Source organism: Cystoisospora suis (genome assembly GCF_002600585.1).
Source record: "Cystoisospora suis strain Wien I chromosome Unknown contig_4908, whole genome shotgun sequence".
In the NCBI taxonomy this organism is placed as follows: Eukaryota; Apicomplexa; class Conoidasida; order Eucoccidiorida; family Sarcocystidae; genus Cystoisospora; species Cystoisospora suis.
Window position 1 is genome coordinate 1,447 of NW_027157700.1, and position 10,227 is coordinate 11,673.

The 10,227-nt window shown below is 41.9% G+C and overlaps 2 protein-coding genes across 2 annotated transcripts; one reads left to right on the forward strand and one right to left on the reverse strand.

Annotated features, from left to right (window-relative positions):
* CSUI_008650 (uncharacterized protein) lies at positions 1-1,024 on the forward strand. Its single transcript, XM_068068777.1, has one exon. It carries the CDS (start codon positions 318-320, stop codon positions 588-590), a length of 273 nt encoding a protein of 90 aa, XP_067919248.1. The 5' UTR covers positions 1-317; the 3' UTR covers positions 591-1,024.
* Positions 1,025-4,361: 3,337 nt separating this feature from the next.
* Positions 4,362-9,863, reverse strand: CSUI_008651 (uncharacterized protein). Its single transcript, XM_068068778.1, has one exon. It carries the CDS (start codon positions 8,441-8,443, stop codon positions 6,101-6,103), a length of 2,343 nt encoding a protein of 780 aa, XP_067919249.1. The 5' UTR covers positions 8,444-9,863; the 3' UTR covers positions 4,362-6,100.
* Positions 9,864-10,227: the final 364 nt, after the last annotated feature.

Below are 10,227 nucleotides of genomic sequence, written 5' to 3' on the forward strand. Positions count from 1 at the left end.
ATCTATCGTATCCTTTCTTTCCTTCTCTTTGATTTGACTGAGAAAGAAAGAAAGAAGGAGATCAACTTTTCTTGTCAAGTCTTTCTTTCTTATCTCTTTCTTTCTTATTTCTTTCTTTCTTTTCTTATCTCAACAAGAGAGAGAGAGAGGAAAATCTCTCTCTCTCTCTTTCCCCCGAACTGTCGCTTGTCTCGAGTCCTTTGTCTGTCTTTAATCTATCGGCCTCTCGATCGATCTATCTTTAACCGCTCTATCTCTTTCTAGGTCTTTCTCTCAGACAAGAGAGAGAAAGAGAGAAGGAATGAGGAGGAGAGAGAATGTGGACTGAAGAAAGAAAAGACTCATTTCCTCTTCTTCCTTCTTTACCCCCCTCATCTCCAAAGTCTTTGTTAATGAAGCCCTTACCCCTCTTGTCGCTTGGCGATCTATCCTCCGCTCTTCTTTTCTTTTCTTCTTCTTTCGTGATTTTTCTTTTTGTCAACAGGCATTTTCTTTCAGTTTCTTTCTTTTCTCTCGTCTGTACATACACCTCCCCGTCTGTCTACATACATCAGGACGTCTATCTAGATGATGATCCAGTATATTTCTAGACCCGCCTCTGTATATGGGTCTCCCTCGATTTATAGAGACATGTGTATATCTCTATCTGTATATCTACACCTATGTATATATCTATATGTATCTTTGTATGTATATCTCTATGTATGTGGTCTGGAAATAGCTTCTCAGCTCGATCGGGTGCCCCATCATACAGCCTTATCTATATATCGAATCTTCTTCAATCTATCTACACGTTAGATATCGATAGATAGATTGATAGATCGAAGAGAGAGGGACGTAGATGCGTGTATAGATGGTCTATATGGATTTCTAAAGATCTTTTTCTTGTTCCTCGCACTTGAATCTCTTCATATAAGCAGGGGAATGAAAGCCCACCTTGCTCTTTCTTTCTTTCCTTCCTTGCCTCATTTTTCTTCTTGACTGTCCTTATGGACCATTCATTCACATCAAAGACGCCATAAGCAATTAAACCTTCAATCCATCTCCTTCTTTTCTTTCTTTCTTTCTCACTCTTTCTTTCTGTATTTTGATGAAGATGATGAATAGAGAGAGAGTGGAGATGAAGGAAGTTCCCAGGATTGCGGGGTTCATTGGTCGACTTCAATTTCTCACCCCTCCCCCTTGACGCCTCACCTCTCGCACAACATCTTTAGCGAAAGAAGAAGAAAGGAAAGGAAAGAGAAGAGAGGAGAGGAGAGAATAAGAAGAATTGAAAGTTCCTCGAGAGTCACCTTGCTTACGTAGATATCTATTGACATCATGTATAGGTCTATCTATCAATCTATCGCTCTATCAATCTATCTATCTGTACAGAAAAAGAGAGAGAATAGCTAGACATTACTACTCTCATTCTTGTGACATGAAAGCTGCTGATACAGCCAAGAGGGAGATGAAAAGAGAGAGAGAGAGAGCGAAAGAAAGAATACATCCTGAAAAGAAAAAGAAGAAAATAGAAGAAGATAGGCAAGCTAGAGAGATCATCAGGCATCTTTCATCTTTATGAGGAACAGAGAGAGACAGAGAGGAGAGATAGATAAATAGATTTAGGAGAGATAGATTTAGGATAGATAGATAGATCTATCTTTCTTATCTTCTCAAGAAGACAGTCAGTCATTCAAAGGAAGGTCACGGCGATATGACTGAGGTAGACACGTATGTAGTCGACACGGCCTTCTATCTCTCAGTCATAAAGCAGGCGACCTATCTCTCTATCTACCTGCTGCCTATTTCCGTTGTCTGTCTATCCCTCTTGCATCGATCTATCTCTACGGGGGGGATAAGAGGATAGAAGTTGTAGAAGGGTTCAGGGTGGGCTCAGTCACACACATCGGAAATGCGAAAGCTCATGAAGGAGCTTCTCTCCATCTCTCTTTTTTCTTCTACCTCTCTCTCTCTCTCTCTTCAGGCGCCCTCAGTACACACACAACTTCTCTCTCCATAGATATATCTATATATCTATAGGTGCATATAGAAAGATCCTTAGAGGTAGGGGTAAGTAGCTCCATGAATTGTCGTATATGATGAGTGACCGTAAGGAAGCAAACATTCCTTCGTCGATCCTTCATTCATTCGTTCCCTTCTGTTTGAAGTGTCTCGACGCACCCCACGAAGATCGAGAAAAGAAGAAGAAGATAAAACTTTCGTCCTTCTATAATTTGACCGCATCATGTATCTCTCTGGATCTACCTCTTTTCTCACTCGGTGACTTCAGCGTATCTATCTAGGTCTTTCTCTGTAAGTTTAAAGAGAGACTCCATGAATCGAAATACACCTTCATTCTTTTTACTATGGGAGAAAAAAGACTTTAGGTAGCATCACTATCTATCTATCTATCGATCTATCTCGACACGGTGTACATACAGCTCGCTCTCGAAGCTAAAGGGCTTCGAAGTCGGCCCCTGAAGGGTCTATCTTTCTAAAGCGTGAGAGCGATAGAGATCTAAGAAGATGAAAGAGATAAGACAGACAGCCGTTACTGAGACAGGATCGATGAACGAGGGAGAAAGAAGACATAAAAGAGAGGAGGTCGAGGTAGAGAGATAGATCAATAGATAGATATCTTTCTCTCTCTCGATTTCTTAAGACCTATCAATCCCTCTCTATATCTCTTTGGCAATCTCTTCTCTTTCTCTCTATCCTTCTGTACGTTTCCTGACTTCGAAACCTCTCTTTTCAAGCCTGATCTATCTTCTCCTTTGCGTCTGTCTCTGCTTTCTTGTTCTTCTTCTCCTCCCTCCTCCTGTCACCCCCTGACTTTCTGTTTAACGAAATGAGGCTCTGTATTACTCATTCATCCATCCATCCATTCCCGTCATTCATCTTTCCTCTTGATAGACAGATGGAGAGGTACGTCAAGATAGACTTAGCATTTCTTTGTTTTATTTATGTCACGAAGACTCTCCTATTTGCTTTCTTTCGCTGCTGATTCGTAGCTAACTCGTACAGTCTCCTTCATGGGGAGGATTTCTTCTTCCATTCCTTCATTCACTTGGCAAAAAGAAGCGGCTTCTTTCATTCACTTCATGGAGTTCTTTTCATTCAACATTCCTCGCGCACAGACTCTGAATAGATAGAGAGAGAGAGAGAAAGAGATGGGTGAGATGTCAGTCTTCATTCTGAATGAGTCTTGTACGTACTATTCCTTATGAATAGCTACAGAGAGAGATAGACATCCCTACTAGTGACAGGAGTATTAGAGCTCGGTGTATCATTGGTCTTGTCTACTCTTTAATCGTGCTCGTGTGTTGCTACTACTACTATTACTGAGGTTAGTCCTGCCGCTCTTCTTCTTCTTCTTAGGATAATTCTAAGTATCATTCACCTCGCTATAATTCTATTGATGGGAAGATATGAAGTCTTTTCTAGTTCATCCTACTGTAGAGAGGATGCGTCTTCTTCGACAACTCCCTATCACTGTACTCTTAGTATGATCATTAGGAGTGAGAGATCGGATTAACAGCAGTAGTAGTGATACTATAAGTAGTAGTAGTGGTATGAGTAGTAGTAGTAATAGTAGTAGTAGTAGTAGCAATAGTAGTAGTAGTAGTAGCAATAGTAGTAATAGTAGTAGTAGTAGTAGCAATAGTAGTCATAGTAGTAGTAGCAATAGTAGTCATAGTAGTAGTAATAGTAGTAGCAATAGTAGTTGTAGTAGTCGTACGTGCCAAATAAACAAGGAAGGGAGAGAGCCCTGCAGGAATGTTTGAAGTCCCTGATATCTTTTAAGCTGCGAAAGAAAGAACAACGAAAGAAATCTTAGCACTCAAGCAAACGATGGATTGACTACACAAGTATAAAAGCCTACCATCTCTCTATCTATCTTTAATCTATCTATCTATCTTTAATCTATCTACCTGTCTTTGATCTATTTGCCTATCTCTCTACCTGTCTCCCCTATCAATTCCTTACTAGTACTACTACTACAACGATGAAAATCTTTCTCGATTTATGGAGTCCATTGTTTCTCTCTCTAGGTTTCTCGAGGAGGAAGAAGAAGAAGAGGGATGCTTCGCCGTCTTTTTTCTTCTCTCTTTTATCTGCCTACGAAGAAGGAAGAGAAGAAGACGACTAGAGATCTAAGGGAAGAAGAAAGGTCATCTATTTCAAAGATATCGATCTATGATCTACTTACGATAAGAGGATAAGTCAACATGACGCTCTTCTTACTTATTATGACTCTTGGTGGGAAAGAGAAAGGAATACTACAGAATACGAAACAGAAGAAGAAAGAAGATAGACATGTAGAGAGATCAAACAGATAGAGAGGAAGAGTTACTAGTCGCGGTGCCAGAAGAAAAAGAGGGTCGATTGAAACTACTTTCAAAGAAGGGAAGGGATACGGATGGATGGTGTATGTACGGGTGCATGCGGAGTGACCAACAGGAGAAAATCGAGAAGAGAAGAATATGAAGAAGGAAAAAGAGATGATAGGCTCTTCACGGTCAGACATCTTCTTCTTCTTCATTCACCTGCTTTGAACCCGTATGCGACAAGAGAAGAAGCTAGGTGCTTTCTCTTCTTTTCTTGACTCTTCAGAAGAAAACACATCATGGGAAGAAGAAGAAAAGAGAGAGGAGGAAGAAGAAGAAGAGAGCATCTCCCCCTTCTTCCTTCTTGCCATAAGACTTCACTCAAAAAGAAAGAAGAGAAAGGAAATAAGGCTAGGTTTCTTGAGAAGCAAACGTGAGAAAGAAGAAAGTCGTTGTTGATATACATGACGTTCACGAAAGAGAAAGATGAAACCTTTCTTTCTTCTCGAAGAGCAAAAGAAAAAAGAAGGATGCAAAAAGAAGAAAAGAAAGAAAGAACTTCTTATCATTGAAGACAGATCTCTCAATCGCCCTCTCCACCATGCGTAGTGTATGTACACCCCCCATGATGTCTGTATCACGCTGTACATACACCCCAATGATCAGTGCTTTGAGAAAAAGAAAACGAGAAAGAAGAGATGGGGGTGTGAGAGAGTGAAAAGAGAAAAAGAAACCCAAGAGGTGAAAATCTTTCTTTCTTCAAATAAAGAAGAGAAGCTTGGATTCTACGAATGAAATAAATGTCTACTTCACTCTCCTCTTATCTGGAGATGACTCGACACGCAGCAGCACAGCATACATGCCCCACATCTATCTGCCCCTCTTACTTAGCCTTCTCTCTTCTCTATACACAGACTGACCGATAGATAGACAGGTTTAGAGAGGATAGACTGGAGAAAAAGAAGAAGGATAAAAGACACGAAAACATTCCACGCCATCGCCAGCCCCTCCCAACACGTCATGAATGAAGACATGCATGCATATCCACGACCCCCATGCACGCATGCATCAATGACCCGTACACGGACATATATATATATATATATATGGATACGCATGCTTGTACATACTGCATATATATGTATATAGATGTGAATGTATGAAGGTGTATGTATGAGTATGCTGTGTAGTGTAAGAAGGAGAGAGACAAGGATTACTTCGATCTGCTTCAAAAAGAGAGAAGAAGAAGACAAGTATGAAAGAGTACAAGAGAACAGCCACCCCCTAAGAATTGCCACAGCCGCAACTGTCCCTCTTCCATGATCATTCTTCTGTCTACGTACTACTCCCCATCTCGCTTTTTCTTCTCTTCGTTTCTTCGCTTCATCTTCATAAACATTGCTCTTCTTTCCTTTTCTGGATCAAACATGAGGAGAGTAAGAAGACGAGAGAGAGATGAAAAATCCCAAGAAAAGCAATGAAGAATTTGGCCTTTCGAATGAGTTCAGAAAGATATGATCGTTCTATACAGGGAAAGTAAGAAGCTCTTACGCTTCTCTTCCTAGGGGATCCTTCTTTCGTCTCTCTCTCTCTCTCCCTTTTTCTTCTCTCTCTCTCCTCTCTTTTCTTCTTTATCGCTCTCTTCGAGTCCACTCATACAGATATACATACATATAAGACGTCTAAATCTAACTATCTATCTTTAATCTATCTATCTAGGCAGGGATGTATACGAAGAAGACTAGATGAGTTACACTGTGCGGTTTTTTTTCTCTCCACGTTCATTCTGATCACGAGGGCTTTTCTTTCATCTTTTCTGTTCTTTCTTCTTCTTCTTCCTCTTCTTCGTCATTCGCAAAACTTAAGACGCAGAGTGTCCCTACAGCGAGGAGAAGTACAGAGGACGTTGTCAGGAAAGCCACGAGAGGCAAATGCTCTACAGATCCAACGGGCACATTGAAATACAACATAAAGAATTCCTCATCTTCATCTTTAGAATCTTCTTCTTTCTTCCTTTCTTCTTCTCTCTCACGTGGAAGCGCATCATCGAAACTCTGCCTCTCTTCCTGGGTCTTTGCTTCTTCATTCTCTCCTGAGAAAGAATCTTTATCACTCTTATTCTTTCTTTCTATCATCTTGATGTTCTTCTCTCTTGTCTTTTGCCTTTGAGAAACCTCCATCTCTTCTTCTTCTTTGTCAATAGCAGGGGGACTGACGCTGAAGAGAAGGGGGACATGACGATGAATATCTCTCATATGCGAAGGGAAGGAAGAAGAAGACGACGAGAGAGCAGATGCTTGAAAGAGAATCTCGTCACATGATGTATGATCATTCATAAGAAGATCTTCATCCTGTTTATTTCTTCTTCTTTCTTCTTCCTCTCCGAGTCTTGGATGCTTTCCCAGTGAGGGAGAAAAAGAGAAACAACACGATAGACGTATCTGAGGTGTACATACACCGTGTTTGATATAGCCATCACAGTCGTGGCATGCACCGTCGTAACGATGATGGACAGGCAAGTTGAAAGGAATCTTCTTGAGAATCTTAAAACTCTTTTCAAATTTCTCTAGATCTGCACCCCCCTCATCAAATGCTCTTGTCTCCGTCACTTCATCTTCATCTACGGGATGGGACGTAGACTTGGTATGAAAATTCTCATCATGAGATTCCTTTCTGCTCTTGTTCTGTTTCTCTTCTCCTACTTTGCTTTTTCCTTGTTCTTCTTCTTTCTCTTCTTCCGCCTTGGCGTAGGATTCATCTTGAAGAAGAGGATCTCTCATTGTATCGTTCTTCTGCTCTTTCTTCTCTCGGGATAAAGAGAAGACGCTAGCCTCCTGGTGGCCTTCTTCCTCTCTTCTCTTCCTGACTGTCTTCTTATCAGGTGAATTGTCTTTCTTTCCTTCTTCTTCTTGCTGATTCGCAAGATTTGGAAAAGAAAAGCATAGCGGAGAAGTAACTCTTTGTCGAGCATGTAGACGCGATGGTAGGAGATCGGGAGAAGAAAAGAAGGGAAGCTCCACATTTACAAAGCTATCATCGACTTCTGTGGAGATATGTCTAGACCAAAACCCTTCACTTTCTTTTGTTTCTTCTCCTTCTCTCCCAGATAAGAATAGACACGGTGGATTCGGGACATGAGGAGCAGAGTGTGTGGAGGAGATCTTGTCTTTCTCTTCTTCTCTACTTTTCTCGCAAGGAGTCGGAGATCTCTCTTCCTTCTGAGCAGAAGAACATCGCTTACCACGTGAAGGTAAGACTTGTTTCGGAGGAGAGAATGAAGAAGAAGACAGAGATGAAGTGGATGGAGGAGAAGAAGAAGGAAGATGAGAATGAGATGGATGGAAAGTTGAATCGAGACCAAGTTCCCACGTTTGATTTGGATCAATATACATGATTTTATTTAAGGTGTATATACACTCGACGGAACATGATAGAGAAGCCGTCTTTGATCTAGAAAGACTTTTTGTTTTCTTCACGGTTGCGTCATCATCATCTTGGCGACGAATAAGAGAAGGAAAGAAGAGAACATGGCGCGACTTTCTTTTACCGAATGCACTTCTCTTCTGCAAAGACTTAGATAAGAGAACACGATCTTGAAAAGAAGATGAAGAAGAGAAGGAAGAAGAAGGAAAGGAAGAAGTTCCTCCTCTCGCTATATAAACATTGGTAGAAAGAGTCCGATGAAAACCCTCACCTATTAACTTTGACTCCCCCCAGGCATGGATAATAGCCGTACCCTCGCCATCAATCTCATAAGAAGATGAGCCAAGGCCCTCCTTGTTGGAATCTCCTTTCAAAGAAGAAGAAGAGAGAGGGCGAGGTTGTTCTTTAGTTCTTCCTTGTTCATCTTCATAGTGTCCTGATGTGAAGAGCACGTGATAGAAAGATGAGGAGGAGGGTGACGATGAGAAGGAGAGGATAAGAGTGAGAAGAAGAAGAAGAAAAAAAAGACGAGAGACAAACCAAAATGGATGGAGTAGAGATGCTTGAGACCTTCGTCTTCTCCGAAACGAGTTAGACGGAAGAATCATCGAAACTGCTGGATTTCCTTCTACGAGCTCTCCCTTGTGTTGAGGTGTACATACACCCCAAGAATCTCCTGACAGATGATGATGGCTTGAAGTCCACTTCATTCTGAAACCGGAAAATTGTCATCTCCAGCATTGATAAAGAATAGGAAAAGAAAAGAAAAAATCTCACAAGAAGCAATTAGTTACCATTCTTCAAAAATTCAAATGTTGGCTAAGAAAGAGAAGACCGAATAGGAAGAAGGAAAGAGGCGAAGGAACTGTTTGATCAAGACGAAGAACTAGGGAATCCCTTGGAGATGAAGAAAGAGAGAGAGAAAGAAAGGTATAGAAAAATTATCGTAGAATGACAGCTTGATGTAAGTGTAGAGGAAAACCCGAGAAAGAATGAAGACGAGAGAAAGGGAAGGAGAGGAAAACAAGCAATATGAACGTGATAGGAGATATTCTTACGTGATGTAAGAAGTATGAAGGAGCCTATGATGGGGATGATAGGCGGTACACCCTCCAAATGCCCGAGCTTGCTGAAAAGACCTAGGCCAAATGTGAAAGAGAGACTTGCCTTGCACAGGTGAAAAGGCTTTCCTAGCAATCCTCAAATAGGACGCAAGAGAGAGAGAGAGAAAAGGAAAGGAACGACGTCGTTCTTCTTAGGCTCTCTCTCTCTCGGTTTGCATTTGCTATCAGAAAGAGAAAGGAGAGCTCGAGTCTGTATACCTCCTTCAGAACAAAGAAGAACAAAGGCTGATCTATTCTGAGAGAGAAAAGCAACGCTTGAGCCAGGCAGGGAGAAGCTGCTTCTAAACAAGGCTGCTTGTACACATTCGAGAAGAAAGCAACCTCTGAACGGCTTGTTTGTAGAAAAGAACGAATGAAAGAGAGAGGAAAAAAAGCAAGAAATCTTTCTTTCTTCACGAGAGCTTCTTTTAGCTACTAACTACGGCGTCAAGGGACACGGGAAGGAAGAGACGGAAGTACGCATGGCCAAGGGGGTAGGATGGAGGTCGACTGATGATGTGAAGAAACAAAGAAGAGAAGTTCGGTCAGGAAAAGCAAGCAACTAATGAAGGGAGAGAATGGATGAGAAGGCAAAGCAAAAGGAAGAGAGAGAGAAAGAAAGGAGAAAAGTGCATGCACAACATGATGAGAATCTTGGGAAAGAAAGAGAAAGAACTCGGACCCGGATTTGCGGCGGGGCAGAAGACTAGCATCCGACAACGTGTGCCTGAGCAAAGATGTTTTCGAGAGCTAACTGGGGAGAAGTCAATAGCCATTCAACTCTTTTTCACGGAAAACTTGGCTATATCATCATTGTCATCTTTGAAATAGCCAAAGCACTCATTCCGTAGCAGGGTCATCTCTCGGTGGGAGAGCCGCGGTTCTTCTTCATGCTTCTCGTCTCGGGTTTGTAAGTAATCCCATCTTGTTGTTTTCGATGCATGCGTCCGAAATCAGATGCTCAGCACGTCTTTTTCATCCATGCTATTCTTCCTCCACCCGGATAGAGGAAAAAGAAGAGGAAAGCGAGTGTGCTTGGTCCGCAAGTTCGTTTCCCGAAGTGCTGGGAGAGGCAGAAAAGAACTGAAAAGTCTTCGAGAAAGCGACCTCGAAGGGACGCTTCCACCCGAGCATTGATCCAGACCCTACGGTGAAGAAACCCTTCAGTGGCTGTTTTGCACTGACTTACGACAACTTTCTTCGTTACTCTCTCACACGTGTATCTTGGAAGCCTAGATTCATTCTTTCTTCGACGCCGCATGAGGACACTCGCACACCTTTCTTTTCCGCAGAGCTCAGACCCGTTGCGGCCCTTTCGATTTCTCTCTGAAAGGACCTGCTGCTGAGTGAAACACGACTCTTCAGCTGGACGTCTACGGATATGCAGGGGC